General features: G+C 46.7%; 1 protein-coding gene across 4 annotated transcripts in view; it reads right to left on the bottom strand.

Annotated features, from left to right (window-relative positions):
* The window catches only part of EML1 (EMAP like 1), a 152124-nt gene that overhangs the window by 93351 nt on the left and 35278 nt on the right, over window positions 1–23495 (bottom strand). For 2 of the 4 annotated variants that reach the window (XM_039884201.1, XM_039884205.1), the window contains exon 1: window positions 11462–11613. The exons of the other annotated variants lie outside the window; for them this stretch is intronic. In XM_039884201.1, the coding sequence (XP_039740135.1) occupies window positions 11462–11528 (67 nt within the window). In that variant the 5' untranslated portion in view covers window positions 11529–11613. Of the gene's footprint in view, window positions 1–11461; window positions 11614–23495 lie in introns of those variants that run through there. 4 annotated transcript variants of the gene reach the window in all.

Here is a 23495-nt window from a genome sequence, read left to right as displayed (position 1 = left end):
AGGGTTCTGCAAGTGACATAAGCCAGTCACAGAAGGACACGTGCCACATGATTCCACCTGCACAAGGGACCGGAGCCGTCGGATGCAGAGACAGAAAGTCGAATGGCGGGGGCCAGGGGCCAGGGAGGGGAGAACGGGACTTACTGTTTAATGGGGACAGAGTTTCGCTTTTGTAAAATGAAGAGAGCCCTGGGGATGGTCGGTGGCGGTGGCTGCACAACGGGGTGAATGTGCTCAATGTCACTGAACCGCACTCTTGAAAATGCTTAAAACAGTACGTTTTACGTTATGGATATTTTCTAACCATTAAAAATTTTAAAAAGGGTTCTGAAAAGCAAGAGAAAAATTCACGGAACGAGGCTGCTGGAGAAAAGCCGAAGGCCGGGCCCTGAGCAGGCCCGTTGGGGCTCGGTCCTGCCTGCCAATAGGGGACACGAAGCCGCCCGGGTTGGCGACTACCAGGCCGGAACGAGCACTAAATGTCCAGTCGGAAACGGCTGGCTCCTCGGTCCCCAGGAGGGCTGGTCTAGGGGGGCCGCCACGGCTGCCCCGGCCGGGAGCTGGGTCCTGAAGGACGAGGGGTCAGCGAGGTGAGGGGCTGGGGAAGGGTCCCCACAGGGAAGGCGGGCACAGTTGGTGGATGCATGTAACCAGCCTGCCCAGCGCGGACGCTGCCAGGAGCCCGGTGTGGCGGGACCCCAGGTGTCTGGGAGGCTGGTGCCCAGACTTGGCCCTATGTCCTTGGAGATATGGGAACTGGCGAGGGACTTCAGGCAGTTCAGATAAGTGAGGTTTCTCTTTAGGAGGTGTGGAAGTGGCGTCATTTGAAGGGAAACGTGGTTTAGACGGGGGACCTGTTCAGAGCCCCCGGCAGCGATCTGGCGAAGGGACCTCGGATCTGAACCAGCAACCAGCGCACGGCCCCCTCTGGAAGCGGGGTGGGCGAAACCACCTCACGAGCCCCGCTTGCGTCGATGGCTGCTCCCACCTTTGGAGCCCTCATTTCTTCTTCAAACGTGACTGGGCGCTTCGTTTGCTGGGACCAGTGCACCCAGATGCCTGGGTTCAAATCTGAGCTCTGCCGCGTGCCAGGCAGGGGCCCTGGGCGCGCTGCTTAAACTTCTGGGCCTCAGTTATTCCATCCGTCAGAATGGAGATGGTAACAGCAGCCACCTCAAAGGGGCAAGGACGGAAAAGGGGAACACCCGTGAGTGCTCAGCCCGCGTCACCTGCTGCTGCTCGGTGAGGGTCCCAGAACTGCCCTGCCCGCCGGTCCACGCACCTACACGTGCCGCCTGGCACCGGGGGGCAGGACGGGCGAGACGCGGCCCCCGCCTCGGAAACGCTCCGGCTCAGCTGGCAAACCACAACCCTGTGGCATCAGCTACGATTAAGTACGAGAGGCGGCCGAAACACATATTTTTATATAATTAAATTATATCGACTCAACGAAAGGTCACTTTCAAGGAAGGAGAAGAGAGGACACACCGGGACGGTTCGTTTTTGAGAGCGGGAGCACGTGGGCACCATCCTGCTTACTTTCTAAGGGGCGAATTCGGTGAAGCCAGGCACACGGATCACTCTTTATGTCCCAGACGGTCCCCAGGAGCCTTTCCACGGTTTACACACGGGGTGCCTAAGCATCGCCAGTGACTTGACAGCCGATAAAGCAGCGCCACTAGGCGCCACTCCTAAGGATTTTCAGCTGTTTATGTCACTAGAATTGGGGCTGAAATGTGCAGCGAGGCTGGAGCGGAAGAGAGTCCTAGCTCTACCCAACGGTCTCATGACTGGAGCATATTCTTCTAAGAATGGTAAAATTCTTGTTACATAAAATAACTTTTTTGGGGGGTGGGGGGACAGGCTTAACGGTCAAATCTTTTTTACTGCTGAAACTGCTGGTTTTGCCAAGAACTACTTCATTGTGTCAACTACTTTGGCTGCAGATAATTTGTTTCGAGCTTGCTAAACCGCCAAAGGCTTTTTGCAAATGTTTCCACTTCGTGGTTCAAGTGGCCCAGTGTCCAGCTGGAGGCATTCTGTAATGGTTTCGGGTGAGTCTCCTCACTGTCCCCTACGCATAATGTCCCCCCCACCCCAGAATGTCTTCTCTTCTGAGTGCCTAAATCTCCCAGTTCTTTGATGGGAAGAGTTAAATGTCGCATGTACGTGCACATGTATATACATGCATGTGACACGTGTACATGGGCATATGTGCGTGGATACGCACATACGCACTCTTTGATATGTGAATCCGCATACACTGTTTCAAGCACACAGAAGAGCGGTGTGTGCTCCATTTCGCCACAACTTAGGGTGCGCCTGTTGCGTGTCGGGCATTTTGCCTGGTGTGTGTGTCTGAGGAGCCGCTATAAGAAAAAGATCGTCCCTGATGTCATTCGACCCCTAGTCACCAGGGAACCCCTCACGTGCCGGGCACCGCGGAGGTGCAGAGACACCACGACGATCACTGGGAAGCTGTCTGTAAGGCTGCGGTAGACGGAGAGACATGCACGTAAGCCGCGACTCCGGGAGAGTTTGATGACAGAGATGTATACCAAGTGACCACGTGGCCACCGAGGAGGGACACCCTGCCGCACCGGGGAGCCAGGGATGGTGGCAGGTGAAGGAGCTGGGAGCTGGCTGACATGGGAAGCACCCCCTGGCCAAAGTGGCAGGTGAGGCGCTGAAGATTGCCACGCGGGAGGCTGTTATGACCGGACCTGTCTTCTGGAGCATTCCAACCGTCTAATTTCTCCTTAGGTGAGCTCAGCTGTGCCATAGATTCAGTTACCATCTATATACTGATGGCTCTTGAATTTTTTATCTTCAGTCCAGACGTCTCCTGGGTTCCATCCAGACCTGACAATCCACAGACTACTCAGTCCCTCGACATGTATGTCCCACAGGCCCCTGACACCCAACAAGCCCAAACTGAATTGTCATCCGCCCCGTCTGTCCCTCTAGCTCCTTCCACGTGGGCACATAGCACTCAGGATAATGAGCCAGAAGCCCGGCTGGGCTGGTCCTCCCTCTTTGAGCTCCTAATGACACAAGTCCAGGCCAGGTGAGCCCTGAGTATCCCTTGCAGCGAAGATCCCCGTGGCCTCTGCCCTGGACTCACACAACGGACCCCGCCTCCAGCCTCCAGGTCAGAACTCCCTGGAGATCCGACCACACCATTCCCTGGCCTCGGAATTCCCTGCCCCGGTCTCTCTGCTCCCGGAAGAAGGCCGGCCTCCTTTCAAGCCACTCTGCCCCTTGCCCTCTCATCCAAGGGCTTTCGGTTTCCAAAAGGTCCTTTCCCCATCTGGACCTCCTAATGGTCTAGAATGTTCTTCCACCCCCACGCCCCACCCCGCCGTCTCCCAGCCCTTCCCTCCTCATCCAGGAGGAAGGCCTTCCTGACTCAGCGAGCGCCCAGCCCGGTGCCCGCAGGCGGCCTCTGCCACTGCTCCTCGGGCTTCTCGGGACCACCCACCAGCGGGGGCCCTGACTAACCAACGGTGGACGACGGTGAAGAGATGAGCACCGCAGGCTTCCGGTGTGTCCTCGGGGAACTCACCCCCCTACATCACTGTAATGTGAGCACGGCGCCCGTTAATAAAAGGAGTGGATCGAAGGGGCCAAGCGTGGAGGCAGGAAGACTCGTCTGCAGCGCCCGTTTTTACAAAACAAATGGATGAGAACCGATGAGCGTCTGAGCTAAAGCAGAAGCAACAGACCAGCAAACATCCGGCCAGTGGACTCTGCCTGGCCGCCCGAGACGGGAGGGTGGGCGAGAGAGGAATCTGGGGTGACAATGGGGAAGACCACGGTTTAAACACCTCTCATTCTCTTACGTACATTGCAGGTATGCACTCGAAACTGGCTCCATCTGCCAAGCGGACGTAAAAAACTCTCTCCATGGGGACTGGCCTAGTGGTTCCTACCCCATCGTCTTCAACTGTGAGCCGCCCGCTGTAATTGAAAGGTTACCGTGGGAATCGTTTGCAGTCAGGATGGTGATACACAGGACTATGGTGCTCAGAACGAAGGATGCGGCCAGTCCCGGCCACTCCACAGTAAAGGATCTGGTTGCCATCCCTGGGAGGGCCGGGCACAGCTGTTCTCGCTCCCTCTGCAGGTGCTGAAGGTGTCCTCTCAGACTCCCCACCTGGTTCTCACCCTCCTGCATCATCCAAGCCTGTGGGCCAAATCTGCCCCTACATAGTGGGGATGGTTTACTAAAAACAAGAGTTCAGATCTTTTCCAGAATGTGGGCAGAATAAACATACTGTTGTGTTTCAAGACACAACTAAGTACTCTGCAAAAATGTGGTTTTCCATTCCAATAGTATTTTCCAGTAAAGATACAGCTTTAGAGGAAACAAAATTGGAAGTATGTCTACTTAATTTTTAATTAAAAATAAGTACTTTAAAAAAAGGTAAACTCTTCTAAAGAGCTACTTCTTTAAAGCAAACCAAAGAGGATGCGCATTGCTCCCCCAGGCACCGAGGACCCCCCATCCCGCCCCAGCCCTGCATGACCTTAAAACAAATGTGCTGCTTTCAGCAGAATATTGAATTTATGTCAAACGTCTAGTGAGAAAAACATGAAGCTTTGGTGGGGGGTGTTGTATTAATAATTATATAACATTTAGAGTTTACAGCGTATTTTTTAGTATCGATATTTCTAACGACATTTAAAACATTTTGCTAATACTAGAAAGCCTCTATTAATAAGCTAGAATTCTAAAAAATGAATAATAATATTTTTCCTGAAAAAGACTTTTGTACACAGTACAAAATCCCACTGATTTTAAGTGTTTGGGAAAACTACCTTACTGATAAAAACGATGCTTTAATGTCCACTTTTCAATGCTTTCCGTGATTAGGTTTTTCACGCTATTAGTTTTATCGCACGAACAGCCTGTAACACTAGAAACAAAGATGTTACTTCTCATCCACCCTCCACGCAACTAAAATGTTTATTTTTTAAAAGAATATGCGAAAAGGCTTACGCTATCTCGGACATTAACAATAACTGAGAGGTGACTTTTTAAACACGGTTTCATGACTTTTTCACCAAAGTGCTTGGGTTTGTTTATAATGTCATAAATGCTTGTGGTTTGGCTATAAAATAAATTTCTTGCCGGGTGGGGCACTAAGCGTACCAATTAGAAATCCTCGCCTGGCACGCCTGCTTGCTCGGCACTCTTCCGAGAAAGCGTTTTCTTTTGATGCTGCTTCATGGAAAGGTCTTCTGTCACCATGTGAGGACCCAAAAGATGCTTGAAGATACGTCACATTGTTGCATTCAGATGACTTCCTCCCAGGAGTTCCTTGATCCTGTTTCAAATTCAACTATTTGCCAACTTGAAAATTCTAGCAGGATCATAGTTGAGAGAAAACCGGAGTATTACAGGTGCCAAAAGATGTTTAAGATTTTAAATAAATTATTCTTAATTCCTTAAACATAAATGCTTGGAAAATAAATCAATTTTCCATTTCAAAACTGGAAAAAAGAAATGGTAGTAGCTCAAAAGATTATTATAGTGACTTCAAAACGCGACCGAGAGCAGCACGTGGACTTGACCTGCTGTGGTTATTAACAAGTGGCACCTGCAGGAGAAGCAGCCCAGCTATGTCAGGGAACCGCCGGATACACTACACACAGGCTTTAGAAGGAATGTAATAAGCCCTTTCATGACACCTTCCAAGGCAAGAGAAAATATTATTAGCCAGAATCATAACCCTTTAAGGCAATGACCAACTTCCATGTCGTTATAATGCTGTAATATGGTATGTGAGTGCTGGGATCATTTACAGCATTATAACACAGATTACGATTGTGCTGTAATCTGATAGGGTTCTGCCCGCTGGAGAAAACTCCCCCACAAAAAGAGAAGGTGAAAGTAAGAAGAGAAAGGGCTTAGCCATAGTACATGTCAAACAGACAAGGTGAAGATCAGTAAGAGGTAATAATATGAAGTGCCAAGCAAAAGAGTTAATATGACCTTGGGCTGCACTACTAGAAGTATAGACTTTAGAACGAAGGAGGTGAAGTATCCTGCTCTACTCTGCTCTGTTTAAAAATCATGCCTGACAAGGGAAGTAAAAGCAAAAATAAATGAAAGGGACTACATCAAACTAAAAAGCTTCTGCACAGCAAAAGAAACTGTCAACAAGATAAAGAGACAACCATCCGAATGGGAAAATATATTTGCAAGCAACGCCTCTGATAAGGGCCTAATATCCAAAATATACAAAGAACTCATACAACTCAATAACAACAACAAAAACCCCCCAAAACAATCCAATTAAAAAATGGGCAGAGGACCTGAACAGACACTTCTCCCAAGAAGACATACAAATGGCCAAAAAACTTGAAAGGATGCTCAACATCACTAGCTATTAGGGAAATGCAAATCAAAACCACAATGAGATACCATCTCACACCTGTTAGAATAGCTGTTATCAACAGGACAAGTAATAACAAGGGTCAAAGAGGATGTAGAAAAAAAGGAACCCTCATACACTGCTGGCGGGACTGCAAATTGGTACAGCCACTATGGAAAACAGTATGGAGGTTCCTCAAAAAACTAAGAATTGATCTACCATATGATCCAGCAATCTCTCTACTGGGCATTTACTCCAAACACTTGAAAACATATATCCGAAAAGATATTTGCACACCATGTTCACAACACAATTATTCACGGTGACTAGGACATGGAAGCAACCAAAGTATCCTACGATAGATGATGGGCTAAAGAAGCTATGGTACATATATACAATGGAATATTACTCAGCCATAAGAAGAGATGAAATACTGCCATTTGCGACAACATGGATGGACCTCGAGATAATCATGCTAAGCGAAATAAGCCAGATAGAAAAAGTTGAAAACCACATGATATCACTTATATGTGGGATATAAATCTAAAAGCAACAAATGAACAGGACAAACAAACAGAGACTCATGCATATGGACAATAGATTAGTGGTTACCAGAGGGTGGGGGAAGGGGGGAGGTGGATGGGGTAAAGCGGTCAAATATGTGGTGACAGAAAGAAATCTAACTATGGGTGAGAACACAATACATATATATATATATGTATATATATATATATATATATATATATATATATATACACCTTACTGCTGAATTGTACACCTGAAATTTACTGGATTTCGTTAACCACTGTCACCATAATAAAAAATAAATAATAAATAAATAAAATAAAATAAAAATCATGCCTGAAATGCCACATTTAATTACATCAAATTTCAAAGAGCAGGAAGGCAACAGGAAAGGAGTGTAGCTCAGGCAAACCAGGATGATTAAGGGTCTAAAACTGTGTCTTACGAGAAGTTTTTTTAATGGCAATTTTTAGATACAAGATTTGAGAAGGAGCTATCGTGATTGTTTCAGACATGTGATGACCTAGCGTATGGAAAAGAGATTAAACCTAGTCTCTGTGGACCCGAGGGGCAGAACTTGGGCCAAATTTTGACTGGACGCAGGAAGTGACAGTCGGAAAGAGAAATAAATTGCATGGAGAGAGAGTGGGTTTCTGTCTCTTGGAACTGCTCAAGCATGGGCTGGATACCCTTGGAGCACCCACCCCGTCCCCCCCTGCAGAACAGAGGAGTGGGTGGACTGAATCGGGGTGAGGGAGGGGGTAGAAGAGGCCGGAGCGCTGCCTCCTCCCACTTCACATGGAGCGGCTCCCGTTTATCTATTTACATTTGGGTTCGCAGGTACACTGTACCTTGAAGAAACGGTTCAAAAGCTTAAGAAAATAAACCAGGGAACGAGATTACCTGTTAGGTCCTTTCAAAGGCTGAGATCCTTACGACCTATGGCAACTAAGCAAGGGCGTGCAGTGACACTTTGGTGAGCTGTGACTGGTGTAAGGATCTAAAGTGACACAGAGATGAAATGGCAACATTCTGTCCCTCGCACACCCACTCCTTTCCTGCTTTCAACCGGTCCCTTAATTCCCTATTCTTTTACCAGCACGGTATAATAAAAAGAGCTTGATATTTAGATTTCATAAAATTCAGATCGGTTCCTCAAAGATATTAAACCCAGACTTACGATACGACCCAGCAATTCTACTCCTAGGTATCTACCCCAGAGAAATGAAAACATCTGTCCACGTGAAAGCTCGTCCACGAATGCTCACGGTGGCGTTATTCATGACAGCCAGAAAGCAGAAACACCCAAGACGTCCTCCAGCTAGTGATCGCGTGAACAAAACGTGGTCTCGCCATAAAATGGAATGTTATTTGGTCATAAGAAGGAATGAAGTACTGACATCGGCCACGACTTGGATGAACCTTAAAACACGATGCTAAGTGGAGATCAGACACAAAAGGTCAACGATTGTCTGAGTACGTTTATATTAAACATCCAGAATCTAAAGAAAGCAGGTTCATGGTCATCAGGGCCTATAGTGATGGGGGGACGGGAGAGGCTGCTACTAGGGACTGAGGTTTCTTTTGGGGTGATAAAAATGTTTCTAAAGTTGGACAGCAGTTCTGCAAACACACTTAAAAGTTGCGCAGTTCTGCAAACACACTAAAAGTCGCTTAAACGAGTCCTTTAAAAGGGAACTTTTTACGGTATATGAATATCTCAACAAAGCTGTTATTAAAACAAAAATGGTTCGGACCGGTATCCAAGCCTTACTAGCTGTGTGACCTTATAAAGTTACCGAGCCCCCTTCAGCCTCACTCTCCTCACATGTAAAAGAGAATGGTAATCCTACCTACCCCAAGGGAAATATGGAATAAAGGATGGTAGCTCCAAAATCATACATCGATAAATAATCGCTTTTCACTGCTTTGCAACGATTGTGGTTTTTATTAGGGCAATCGAAAAAAGTGCGTGATCTCTAGCTCACTTTACAGAATCCTAAATACTCAGAAGAAAACACAGTGCACGAATTTTCTACTTAAATGAGAGAGCCAGAATCTAAAAGACGAGAATGGTTAGTCTTTTCAGGGGGCTAGACACGAGCTAACTTTACATCCAGTATTCATTGCAGATTAAGTAGGAGACATAGCAAGAAAAGAAGTTTAAGGGGAAGACAGAAATTTCATTCATTAGAACAAAGTTTTCTCTTCCTCCCTTCTCATTTATACACCAGCTTCCAGCTTTATCACTCCAGGAAGACGTTCAATGTGACAGTCATCCAAATTATAAGTACGTGTTGTATTTTCTGAAGCTGATATATCACTATGACTGTTTAGTTCATGTCTCTATCAAAAGCACAAAGCATACGCAACATTTGAAAATTCTCGAGTTCATATATTGTGCTGCTGTAGTCTTGCCATTGTACTGTAAATCTCTAATTTAAAACAAAAAAAAATTTTTTCAACGTAGCTAATAAAACATCCAAATGTTTAATTTAGTTCTTGGTGAACTGTTGCTTCTGTGATCCACTGCTTTAATTGAATCATCATAGTAATTAACTGAATTGTATTCATTTACATTTTCAGTTAAAGGAAGCCTCTTAAAATGAATAATTTCACATCAAAACATCTGTTGCTTAAGGCGTCATCAGTTAACATTCATTTCTGCCCCACCAACTACTACTCTTGCTTTAAACTTTATTTATAAAGTAACCAAAAAATAATAAGTAACAGAGCTAAGAACTTTTTGAGAAAAGTAATTCAATAGTTATGATTCACTCAATTGTGTTTTGAAGTGATTGTCTGATTCTACATATTTTAAAGTGATTTTTCATTAAACTGTTACCCATACAATATGTAAGAGCTGGCTTTCACTGTCCTCTGCACATCATTACTGGTAAAATCCCTTACCAATATCTCTAAACTAGCAATTAACAAGAAAAGGCAGACCAAAAAATTCATGAGTTTTTTGTAGCTCGACTTTATGACCGAACTACTATTTAGGAATATGACCGGGCCCCCAAACGACTGCTCAAATGAGAATATCTAAGTTCATTTCGTAACCTAAATCAAACTGTCAACATATATGACCACATATTAATTTTTAAAAAGCCTCTACGCCTGGAAATCATTTAATCTGATTTTTCGGCCACATGCTTCGCACTATTAACACGGGAGGGCTTCTTTCAGAAACACTGCCTCTTACATCAAAAATACTGATTCAAATATGACTGATTATAAGTCAGTTAAGGAAACTAGTTAAAATTTAATTGAGGACTCTACAAATTATCGGAGAATAAAACCGTTCCCCTGACTTTAAACTCTTAAGGGATTCCAGAGGCCAGTGCAGTACCAAACACACTCCATCTGCCTTACCGAGGATCAAAAACACAGCGGTTCTGCCCTGTAACTGCTGGTAAATTTGGAGAGAGTCAAAACTCATTCCGCTGAGGAGGGCGTTACTAAGTTAACGAAGGCCCACATCTGATTAATATGAATTTACAGGCTGCCAAGACTATCGAAGTATATCCTCTTCCATAAAAAAAAAGATGATAAATTTCACCAGAGATTAAAATAGCATTATGGCAAATGAATCAGCACTCATTAATCTTTATTGCTATAGCTAATACCTCCTATTTGCAAACAGGTGCTGCATAGCCAGAAAAGTTCCCTTAAATCACAGTTACAATTGCAAAATAAATAGCTCTAGTTGTCAAAGCGTCTAGAATTCCAACTTCACGACAAATTCTACAAAATACACATTTTTTCCCCCCTTTACAAACTTTTGGGGCCCTCTGATAAAGCAATAGATCCAAGATGTAAAAAATCGTGTGGTTAGTTTTTGTGCATGAATTATCACACATCATGTTCTGATAATATATGCACTGTGCTGTGAGAAACTCCTTTTCAACCCTGCTAGTGAGACTAAAATCTTTCAGGCGCATAGGATTTTATATATTTTTTAAAAGATGCCATATTGGTAGTTATTAATGTTTCCTTCCTGTAAAAATACACCCCCCCTTCCCCCAAAAAATCTATCACCCTGTAAATTAAATAAGTGGAAACACTTTTAAGGTAGGTCCACTTTGCCTGTCCATTTAGATTGCATTGAACCGGGGTGATTTCATCAAAGTGGACCTGAATGGATTCCGAGGGTCCACAGGCAACAAACACTGCGTGCAGGCTCCTAGGAGTGTTTTGTTAATAAGTGGTTTGTTTGCCGAGTTCTTGGTCCAGACCTTGGAGGACAGAGGTGAGTTTGGAAGCGGAAGGCAACACGTCGGCGGAGCCGGGGGCGGCCGGGCCTCCCCACGCGCTGCCCCGCGGGTGCGCCCGTGCGGGTGGCGCCCGGGCCGGCCCGCCCCGCGCGCACTGGCCGGAGCCGGGCGGGGGCGCGGCGAGCGCGGCGCGGGGCCCGCGGCCCAGCACAATGCGCCCCAGCGGCGGGAACCGCGCGCCCCTCCGCCGCAACTTTGCGCGGCCTCCCCGGCCGCCCGGCCTCGCCCCTCGGCGCGGCCCCCGCCGCGGTCCCCGCGCCCCCGGCCGCCGCCGCTCACCGTTGCAGAACTGGAGCAGCGACGACGTGTCGTACAGGCTGCCGTAGCTCGAGAAGCCGTCCTCCATCCTGAGGCCGCCGGGCAGCGCCCGCTCCCCCGGCCCGGCCGCGCCGCCGCCGCCGCCGCCGCTCACCCCCACACTGAGCCGCCCGAGCCGCGGCCGGCGCTGGCGCTGGGGCCGGCCCTGCTGTGGCGGCCGCTGCCGGTTACCATGGCAACCCCCGGCCCGCCGCCGCCGCCGCGCGAGCCGCCGCGCGCTCTGCCCGCCAGGGGGCGCCCGCGGCGGGGACGTGGCCGGGCGGGGCCGGGGGCGGAGTCGGGGCCCGGGCGCGGCCTCCCGGTCCCCGGAGCCCAGGGCGGGGGCGCGCGGCCAGGCGGGCGGGGATGCTGCGGGCGCGCCGGGGCCAGGCCCGCCCCTTCCAGGGGGCGACGCGTGGGTGCGCGGGGACAAAGGCCAGCGGGGAGGGCGACGGAGACGCGGGAGGGGGCGGGGGACCCCACCGCGGGCATCACGCTCCCGCCTGGCCCGGGCCACCCCTGCTGCGGACGCCGACGCCCGCGCCCGCCGGCCGCTCCAGGACCAAACATGGACAACCTGCGAGCCCAATTCGTCTGTCTTTCCACCTCGGAGCAATTCCGCTCTCGGCCACGTCCTGCGAGGCGCGGCCCTGTCCCCACGGCCGTCCGCCGCGGCAGGGCCCTGCGTCCGGGGCGGATTAGCGGCGCTCGTGACTCCGCTCGTGGAAAGACGCGGCTTCCCACTTCAAAAAGGGGCCGCGTGCTCTGCGGCTGGAAAGCCTGGGCATTTTGAGGAGCTGAGACATCTGCGCTGTTCTCCCCGCTCTGATCAGCCCCCCACACCCCCGGGGGCAGATTTGTTACATTACACACTTGTTAACTTGTTACAGGCCCCAAGGAAATCTGTGTTTACTGTATCTCAGAATGAAAGACCCCCAGGACAAAACCCCCAGTAGGAGAAACACACAAACCCGCGGGTTTGTAACTGCCAGTCCGTGGACACAGACACAGGCTGGTCATGCGTTCACTACCCGCGGCCTGAAGTACAGGTGCTTGTAACTAACGGGAGAGACTGTGGATTGGATGATCTGGCTTGGTCCCGAAGAGACTGCCTAACGGTTATGCTCCGTGTCGCACAGTAGTTATAATTCACTTCCGTGTAAAAATCTGAGTGGTTTCATGTTGCAGCTGTCACCTGCGTAGGCTGAATACATTTAGATGAAATGAGGACTGAGTAAAAAGTTACTCTTAGGAGAATCAGTGGACACATATTACATGATTCTACTTATGTGAGGTCCCTAGAGTAACTGAGAGGCCCAGAGAGGCCTGTGTTTCCACAAACACAAGGCAGGGTCGGTGGCGGGGCTCTGTCACTGTATGTGGCATGTTTGGTATAGGGTTGCCACGTCTGGCATTAGATGCTGCGGGTAGGAGCCGTTATCCCGGTCCTTGTCAGGGAGACCAAGCACAGAAGACCAGATGGCTCCTTAAGTTCTGCTTAAGGAACACTCAGAGGCAGAAGGGCCACAGGTGCTGATGGTTTGACAGTGATCTGGTGTTCGAAGGGCAGTAGGAAGTGATCATGGAGGAAAAGACCAGGGCCTGCTGGCAGGTCCACAGGCTGGTCTCGCATGACCAGACAACTTGTACTGCAGACAGTGGGAAATAAGAATGGACACAGAGGACGGGGCCGGGTAAGAGAGCTGGCGGAGGAGACCCAGCAGAAAGATGAAGGGAGGCAGGAGGTTTGCATGCAAGCAAACAGCTGACAAGGAGATGAATCTGAGTGCGAACTGGACCACGGGGACCAGGGCCTGGGGATGGAGCAGCCCAGAGTGTCTGCAGTGCTCCAGAAACGAGGCAGGGGGCACGGGCAGTCGGAAGGAAGAAAGAGACGCAGGGACGGGCCAGAGAAAGACTGCCAAAGACCCGAACGGCTGGAGAGACAAGAAGGCTGACGATGGACAGCGAACCCGTACAGCAGTGTCCTGTGGCCACGGGAGGTGCGTGACCAGCTTGCTAGTGACAGAATTGGAATTTGGGAGCTGTTGGCAAAGAGGCGCCGAGTGAACTGTCTGTCTAAAGGAGAGAATGAAGGTCGGACGGGAGCGGGCAGAGCCTTGGAAAGGGAGCACAGAAAGAGAGTCCAAAGGGACAGTCGGGGGGGCAGGAAAACCAGCCAAGGGTATTGTCTCATTAAGCTAAGAGCCTGGGACGCTACAAAGAGATGGGCTTTGTCACAGGGCAGTCAAAGAAGACGAGGCTGGGAAAGGCCCTTCCATCTGGTGGCAGAGAGCTCGCGAGTGACCTTGGTGAGCAGTGGAGACAGGAGCAGGGCTGCAGACATCAAAAGGAGAGCACGTGCTGACGCGCGTTTGAGGATGTTGGCGGGGAAAGGAAATGGGGGCCAAATATAGAGGGCGGGGTGTTGAGGGTCATATAAAGTCCCTCATCCCCCGTCCAGTATAGGTGGACCTTCTGCACCTCTAAGGCAAGAGACAGGTGCTGTGGAGAAGGGGCTTTTGAATGGTGAGACTTAACAGAGATGTGCATTTGACTTGTGCTCTTTCTATATGCTCATTCCCCATCTCACCCGGCTCTAGTCCAGTCTTTATGCTGTCTCTACTTTGTGTTTTTTTGCATCAGGATACACGGGATAATTAGCGTAAAAAGCTGAAGTGTGGCATTCTTAAACTCGGAAAGGGAATGATAACCATGAATAAATGATTAAAAGATGTTTCTCTTTAGAAATATTACTATTCTTGATTTATGATGTTACAGGCATTCTGTGTGACAGCCCCAGCTAAAAATGGTTAGGAACTAAAGAAAATTCAGAAACGGGATAGGCCAAAAATTGAGCTGAAAATGTTCTTAGGAAATTTTACTTTTACTAGAGCAAAATTGTAAATAATTAAGACCTCAGTCCACTTGCTTTTGAGATGATAAAGATCGTTATTATATCCTTAGCTAAAAGATTAAACAGCTATGTTTTTCCCATAGTGATAGAAGCGTAGTCTTTCAGAAAGCAAAATTGAATATAATTATAAGACCATGCATGTTAAGTCAATTAGGTATAATCTCCACAGCATTATAAAAAGATCTATGGAGAAAGTTCAAGAAAAATCTCTGAAATCTTCATTAATAATGTGAGATTTGTGCCCAAACATTTTAACGGGCTGTTGTTATTCCACGTCATTCTGAGATAATTTATGGCCTGAGTCCAGAGAAAGTTGTCATCGTGGTAAGTGATGCACACTCTTGGGGACGATATAACCATAGCGTTCAGTGCGTTAATAGCACCATTTGTACGACATGTGAAAAAGAGAGAGGAAATTGAGAGTCCTGTAGCCTTTGTTCACAGAGAAGTAATAATAAAAAAAAATTACCCAGAAACATGAGCATCTATTGTTTAATTCAACATTCCTCCAAAAATAGTTGCACAGTACCAGGTCACATGCTTGGGGCTGGGGGTACACTGCAGGTGGCTGTGCAGTCAATTGAAAGCATCACAAAACGACTTCACAGCTACTTGCAGTGTACCCCCTCTAAAAAATTAAATAGAAAATTCCACTCTGGGTGTATACACCGAAAGAAATGGAAAACAGGGTCTCAAAGATATATTTGTACACCCATGTCCACGGCAGCACTGTTCACAATCGCCAAAGAGTAAAAACAATGTCCGTCGATGGATGAGTGGATAAACAAAATCTGGTCCATCCATACAATGGAATGTTATTCAGCCTTTAAAAAGAAAGAAATACCAGCACCTGCTACAACGTGGATGGGCTTTGAGGACATTATGCTGAGTGAGATAAGCCAGTCACGGAAGGACCAATATTGCAAGATTCCACTTACATTAGGTCCCTAGAACAGTCAAATACACAGGCAAAAAGTAGAAGGGTGGGTGCTGGGGGCTGGGAGAGGGGGAGTTAGTGTTTAATTGGGACAGAGTTTCAATTTGGGATGTTGAAAAAGTTCTGGGATGGACGGTGATGATGGCTGCAGGACAATGTGAATGTGCCTCATGCTGCTGAACTGCACCCTTAAAAATGGTTAAATGACAGGGTTTATGTATTTCACGTCCAGAAAAAAAAATGAAATGGAATGAGAACTATCAGAGTGCACCGAACGTGGTAAGAACAGGTAGTTTTGCTGGAAGCATTCGTCTTTACCTGAAAAGTCTGTATGTGTGCTGAGTCATGAAGTAAATGTATTTCTCTCTCTAGGTCACAAAGTCTAAGAAACATGTAGACATTACGATAGCCACACAAATACATGTATCATTACAAATGGTGATACGTGCTTTGAAACGAGAAGAGAAGGAAGGATTTCAGATTCGTCGGGAGGGTCTGAGCGGGACAGGAAGGAACCAGATTTGCAGTGGGCAAGCCGGAGGGACCGGGGAGAGCACGGGGCGGGAGAGGAAGCCACCTGTTCACATGCGGGTTCCGATCGTATTCTACGAGCGAAGAGAAGTTGCCATTCGATTAGTGTTAGGGGTTAAATTGTGTCCCCCCAACCACCCCAAAGCCATATGTTAAAGTTCTAACCCCTAGTACCCCAAAATGCGATTCGGAGATGGGCCTTTACACAGATAATCGAGTTAAAGTGAGGCCGATATGGTGGACCCCAATCCCATATGACCGGTGTCCATGTAAGAATAGGCATTTAGGACACAGACACACACAGAGGGAAGACCACGTAAAGACACAGGAAGAAGACAACCACCTGAAGGAACCCACCCTGCCAACATCTTGATTTTGAGCTTCTAGCCTCCAGAACTGTGAGAAGATCCATTTCTGTTGTTTAAGCCTCTCGTTTTGTGGTCCTTGGTTACAGCAGTCTCAGGAAACTAACAGTTAGTATAGAATCTCAAAGTCAAAAATTGGCTATTCCACAGATTCAGGACACCACTCATTACTAAAATACAGAATACACTTCTTGTGATAAGACTGTTACTCTACAAAATGAGAGGAAATCACAGATACTTAGCATCACTACAGAACATTAAACTCCATGGTCTCCAACCTGCCAGCTAATCCAACGCTCTTTCCTACCACATCCCTGCCCATTGCAAAGCTGAAGAGCTTGATTTGTTAAAAAGATTGTTGGTTATTTTTATCCCAAATCGCTCGTCCCAGTCTTATCACAAGAAGTGTATTCTGTATTTTAGTAATGAATGGTGTCCCGAATCTGTGGAATGGCCAATTTTCGACTTTGAGATTCTCTTCCAAAGCATCCCTCACGGATCCTCCTTTTGTCTGATCAGTTCAATCTCCCTTTGTCCTGGTGCAGGCTTTTGTCTGTTCTGAAATGTCGCAATCGCAGCCCGTGTCCTGGTTTCCCCACCACTGTTGTTATTCCAGGGTTAACTTGCCCAAAGAGGGTTTAACGAGGTCACTTCATTCTCTGTTGCCTGCCCCATTAAGTGCAGACATCTTGGCTGGGACTTCAGGTCTGTGTTCCTGCTGCAAATGCTGTCTTTGGCATCTGACACCCTCCTGCCACACCATGCTATCAGCAGCTCCTCACGACGCTTGGACATGCCAGGTGCCTGAGTGCTCTGGACCTCTGCCCACGCCCCAGTCCTGACTGCCCGCCGTCCCGGCCCACCAGCATAGAAGCCGCCCTGTCATCTGCATGAACTTGGCCTCTGCAGTCATGAACAACGCTGTCTGCTGTACTCCCGCATCTGCTAGTACTTTACTGTATCCCTTATGTCAATTCACCTTGCCTTGTAGGAATGTGGTATGTGTGTTATTGTGTGTGTGTGTGTGTGTGTGTGTGTGTGTGTGTCTATCTTTCCCAGGAAATTAGATGCCTTTAACGCCCACCATGCTTGACACAATGTTGAAAGTAGTTGATGCTGAGTGAATGAATGAATGAACAAACCCTCCAGACAAAATCAGTTGCGATTTTACGCAAGAATAGCTTTCAAACACCTAGAGAGCTCTCGTGTTCTCCAGGGTGAAGTTCTCCATCTCCTCCCTGTCCCTCACGTGACATAGTTTCTAAGAGCTCTCGTCTGCATTGATGCCCATGACTCTCAACTGGGCTCTTTTTTCCCGAATCCTGGTACCCAGCACAGAATACAATAGCCTCGGAGGGCTGAACTGGTGGCACTTCCCTCTAATAACTTGGATATTATGTTTCTATTGATGCAACTGAGGTTTGCATTTTTTTTTTTTTTTTGAGCAGCAAGGGTATATATTGTTGGTTCATCTTGAACTTACCATCAATTATGAACCAATCAGTCTTTTCAAATGAACTGCTTGTTGGGTCTTTTCCATCTTCTACTGAGCTCATTGATTTTTTTCTTAATCTAAAGACAGGATTTATCTTTACCCCTGTTAAATGTCATTTTGTTGGTTTCAATCCATCCTTTTAGCCAATCAAAATCTTTTAAACTCTTAAATCTGGCATCTAACACATCAGCAAATGTGCCATAACAAACCCTTTAATGTCTTCTTCCTCCTCGTAATCAACAAACACATTAGCAGCGCAGGAGGAGCTGAGCCGTGTGTGCGCCCTTGGGGATGCCTTACCAGCTGCATCTCCATTGATCTATTTATCAATACTCTGAATACGTTTGTCCAACTAAGTACAAAATCGCCCCAATTGTTCGTTCACCCAGCCTATTTTTCTCTGTATCATCCGCAGGGTTTTGTGAAGGGGCTTTACCAACGCGTTTGAAACCCAGTCTGATAGCACCACGAGAAGAAAGCAGAACTTCGGTTTGGCCCTTAGTAGCCACGTTTTCCTCCAAGTGTATGCACACTAGCTCTTCAAAGATCTGTTAACATTTTCACTCAGAACCAATATTATCATTGAAGTTATCGTCTATATTTTCTAGAACCCAACTTCTGCTTTTTGGAAAATTATGACATTTTTCCCCTTCCAGTTTTCTGCGACTCCCATCTGGCAAAATTCGAGATGCTTTGCTGAGCCCTTGAGAACGGATTCGCGATAACCAACCAGGCCCCCAGCCATCTTTCGCCATCTTGGGCTCTTGACAAGTTCTCCTAAGGGCCATTTCTTCAACTCTTTCCAGTTTTAAAATTATTAGAGAAAAAGAAACCCACAAAGTCCTAACTATGCAGACAGGCGTTCCGAGTCCTTCAAGGCCTCCATTCCTCAGCCCCGTCAGTCCCATGCTGCTTTTCAGTCCCCAAACGCCCCACGCCCCACGACTGCCTGCCCCCAGGGCTTCGCTTATGTGATTCCCACTGTTGGAAATGCCCTCAACTCAGTCTGTACGCTGAGCTCAGATGCCGCCTCTTCTCTGTCCCTGCTCCCCTCGGATTGCTAATGGCAGCCAGCACCTTTCATCTGTGCTGGCCCACCTTCCTTTTGAATCTCTGTAGAAACCGGACTGTTGACACCATGGGGGCGCCATGGGGACAGGGCTCTGCTTGACTGTGTGTTCATTCACTTCACCCTCCCACAGCAGCCAACGTGGAGTCTTCCCAGCACTGTCCCTGGCCTTGCCCCTGGCTGGGGGCCTCATCCTCAGGAGTGGAGGCAGATCTATGGCCCCTCTCATAAAGGCGAGGCAGCCATAGTCTAGTGCATCCAGCTCCCTGCCCACCTGTGCACCACCTGTCCTGGAGGGAGTGGGGTGGGTGAGAAGCACTGGACGAGAAACACTCTGTGATGAATATAACCTTCTCATGGGGTTTCGAACTTCATGATCCCACCACCGAAATGTCGACACTGCACAAACGGGAGCTTCAGAGCCTTCCAGAAGTAATCTGTTAATGGTCCAAATGGATATGAAAATGCCTTATTATCTAAGAAACCCATGGCTTTCCCCCATGGTAGGTTATTCACTCAAAAGCATTCTTGGTGATTTGCACCTATCAAAAGAATTGACATATTTTGAAGTGTCTGAAGTGAAGAGAAAAATTAAAAACAACATTCAGTTGGTTTTCTCTTTTAAAAATGTCGTTCCATCTAGGAAACTGGACGTTACCATTGTCTCTGATTCATACAGGCAGTGCAGTAGATTGCAACGAAATTTCCATTCCAGGATCGCCACCAAACAATGTCATTTTCAGGAATTTTTGCTCATTTGCTCCATCGTGTTGCCTGGGAGGTTTTGTGGCTGTTCTTGGCTTACCACTGACTAACCACAGAGTAAATACACTAATATTAGGTCGACTACTCATCGCCAGGGACTGGGGCAGCCCGGTGTATGCCGGAGTCCTGGGTAACCATTAACCAGCCCCTTTGACTCTGAAGTTTTCTGGTTTGGATGACGAATTATATGGTCATCCCAGCTAATATGGAAAGACCTAGAATCTATTCATGTTGAACATTGAAAAAAAATATTGAGATTCATATGGGTATATTTAAAATGCTATACTAAGCTGCCTCCAAGCATCAAAGCTGTAAGAAACATAGAGAAGTTGCTGGCAATCTGCATATTTATCAGAAAAGTCAAGGAAAAGACTCGCTTCTGAGGTTTGCCTGGTCCCTTCCCAACGCCCGTGTCATAGGCTTCTTCATCCCAGTGGTCCAGATATACAATACTTTTCTGTAACTAACAAAGCATCTGGGAATCCTTGCTGAAACTGTTGCCTATGGAGTCGACTTCAGCTCTCTCACTGATTAAGGCAAAGATTTAAAGTGTCTCCTGATCAGAGGTCACGGTCAGACGCCGTTCCGCCTCCCTCAGTCATGTGCTTGCCCACTGTTCTTTGTCACAGACGGTTGCTGGGTGCTGATTATTGGTTCACTCATTTGCACATACTGAGTATCCACTCTGTGCTGGGAACAGGTGACACAAAGGAAATGAAGCACCAGCCTGCCCCACTGAAAGTCTCACGGTCCAGGAGAGGAGCAAACACACAAGAACACACCGAAACAAACGGGAGGGGCTATGCGCGCAGGAGCTCACTGGGGAAACGTGCCGGTCGCCATCCATGCAGTGACTCCAGTCCAGTCTCTCTCTCTTCCTTTCTCTGCCATGTGAGGACACAGCGAGAAGGCGGCCATTTGCAAGCCAGAAAGGGAGCCCTCACCAGGTACTGACCATGCTGCCATCCTGATCATGAACTTGCAGCCTCCAGAACTGTGAGAGATAAATTTCTGATGCTCAAGCCCCCAACATGTGGTATTTTGTTATGGTGGCCCAAGGTGACCAAGACAGAAGATAGATTCCTTCTTGATTCTCCCTGTAGAAGAGCGGAGGTTTAATCTCTGAAACAGGTGAATCAAGGGGTTCTCAGCACAAACATATGTGGGACCATCCTGAGCTGAAGACAAAGGATAGCCCGATGCTGAATGGTGACATCTTGCCCAGTCCCTTCCCGCCCTCAGCTCCCAGAATCCTGGCTGCCAGCGTCTGTTCTCCAGAGAGAGCGTGGAAGACTCTGCCTTAGGGAATCTGACAAACTCGGGAAACGACCTGGAGGTACAGAAGTCCTCCTGCTGACGAGTCTCATCTGTGGACTCGGAACATCCAGGCAGTGTCTGAACGTTCCTCTCCACAATTTGAATGGAGAGCCAAGAATCTCTAAATATTTGGGAAAACATAAGAGGAAGAAAAGAGAGGGGGGTTCTGAGGAAACAGACAAGACAGACAACAGAAGGCAATAAAACCACCATCGACATCCTCTGAGACGGAAGTTACCGTAGCCACAAAACAAGGAGAGGAGGCTAAAATTAGGTGATAAGAAAGAAGTTTCGGAAATTAAAAATGCGACAGTAAAAATTAAATCCCCACAGAAGACTCTAAAATAGTGTTAAGGAAATCTCTCAGAAAAAAAATAGAACAAAAAGATACAGCAATATAGAATATAGGAGGAAAAAAATCAATAATTACATTGGGAAGTTCAATATCTGAATAGTAGGAGTTTCAGAAAGCAAAAATGAAGAAAATAGAGAGAGGAAAATCATCAAATAAGTAATTCAAGAAAAACTCTCCGAACAAAGAGACATGAATTTCTAGATTGAGAGAGTCTACTAAGAAAACCATTCAAAAAACTTCCAGAGAGAAAGAAACAAAGGGTCTAAGACAAAGGATTAAGAAATAGAATGGCTTTGGATTCTGAACAGCAATAAGAGGAACTAGAAGACAATAAAGAAATGCAAAAAGTACATTTTTGAGGGAAACTTATTTTCAACTTATAATCAGAGGCCCAGACAAATCATCAAATCAAGTGTATGAGTAGACTAAAGCTATTTTCAGTCATGCAAGGTATCAAAACCTTAGCTCCCATGTGCCTCCTTTCTCAGAAAGTTACTGCAGGATGTGCTCCACCAGAACGAGGGAGTTGCCAAGAAAGAAGAAGACATGGGATCCTGGAAATGAGAAATCGAATCTAGGAGAGAAGTGAAAGGAATCTCCAGGAAAATGGGACGAGAGATCCCAAGACATCAATTGTGTAATGAACAATAACAATCGTGCTAGTAGGCGGCCAGTCAGATCGCAAGCAGGGGACAGAGGCTCTGGAGAAATGCCACCTAGAAGATGAAATTAGAAACTATTGAAAGGAGATTTCCACATTAGCCAAAGCATCTGGGGATTACTTAGTGATATATAACACAGAAAATGAAAGACACTTACTTACTCCAGGAAAACAAAAAATTGTAGAGGAAAGGAAATTCTATCGTATGCCGTATGGCTTAACTGTGAATAGCATCTCATAGTCATAATAATATAAGGACATAACGATCAAATAAAAATTATGACAAAAATACGTTGGAAAGGGGGAGAAGTGTGTGTGTGTGCAAGTGTGGGTGTGTAGGGAGAGACGTGAAAGAGAACTATGCCTTCATCTTCCATGGCAGGATGTTAACAGAAAACAAATTCCCAAACCTGGAAATTCAGGAAGTCTCAGTGTGCCCACGTTATTTCAAGAAAGATAAAGGAATAGCAAAAGGGATGGATAAACTATTAGGAAGCAGTAGTTGCTTCTTTGAAGTGGGAATGTGGGGCTGGCATGGGAAACGAGGGAAGGTAACTGCTACTTTTTGGGATTGAGCCTTGTAGAACAACTTGATTTTAAAAAATATATGTAGTATGACTTTAATAAATTTAAATTAAATCGAAAATCATACATACATTTTCATCTAACTTCTTAAGCTTCAATGTGTTTGTTTTTTAGTTTGTTCCTTCGTTCGTTCATTCCACAATTATTTGCTGTGAGCCCTGTTCTGAAGGCCAGGCACTGTGCTACGTGCTGTGCCATGGGCTATGCCAAGTGAACACGGAGGCTCAGTTCCTGCCCCTAAGGGTCCTTTCCTTTTAATAAGAAAAACTTTAAAGAGGTTAAAGATTCACATGCCTTTTTTACTTTGCTTTATATAGGGGGTGGATTTCCCTAAGAACTCCAAATTCTACATTTGTTAATCAGTTGCAGTTTTAAGACAATGTGTGGCTGAAGTTTGTGATTTAAAGGGGTCTTATGATAAAGCTTTCAGGAAGAAAAAATTCCCCCCTAGTATATCAATGTGTCAACTTGTATTTTCGTACGTTGGCTACTCTGGTGAGAAATCAATGTGACAACGGGAAAGGTAGTGTGAGCACAAATTTATGGGCCACATGTCACCATTTAGGAAGAGGAGGATTCATTTATGACCAACATTACTAATGACAACAAATTAGAATTCACTTGTACACCATATACTGAGATGTGATGTGGTCCTTAATTACATTATGTGCATTCTTAATGATGTCATTTAGTGATTAAAACCTAACCATATCCAATAAACGGAACAGTAAAATGTTCAGCTACACATCTTTGGGGTTCTGAATAACAAATTTCACAGGATTTTACATTCCTTCCATTTATAACAGATATAATTCTTCCTTTTGGCTTCATCTTTAGGGGCACCAAGGAGAACTTTGTCTATGTATTTTATACACAAAGGGCTGTGTTACCTGGTGGGATTTTATTTTTGCCTGTAGGACAGTTTATTGCACCAAATGAGAGCAGCAGGAAAATATTCTTAAAAGATAACCATAGTTTAGAGAAACCATCTGTTTTAGTTGGAAGAGTATACACATAAA

This window comes from Pteropus medius, unplaced genomic scaffold (genome assembly GCF_902729225.1).
Source record: "Pteropus medius unplaced genomic scaffold, Ma_sr-lr_union100, whole genome shotgun sequence".
NCBI lineage: Eukaryota > Metazoa > Chordata > Mammalia > Chiroptera > Pteropodidae > Pteropus > Pteropus medius.
The sequence above is the reverse complement of the archived record's forward strand: the minus strand, read 5'-3'. Positions and strand labels throughout refer to the sequence as shown.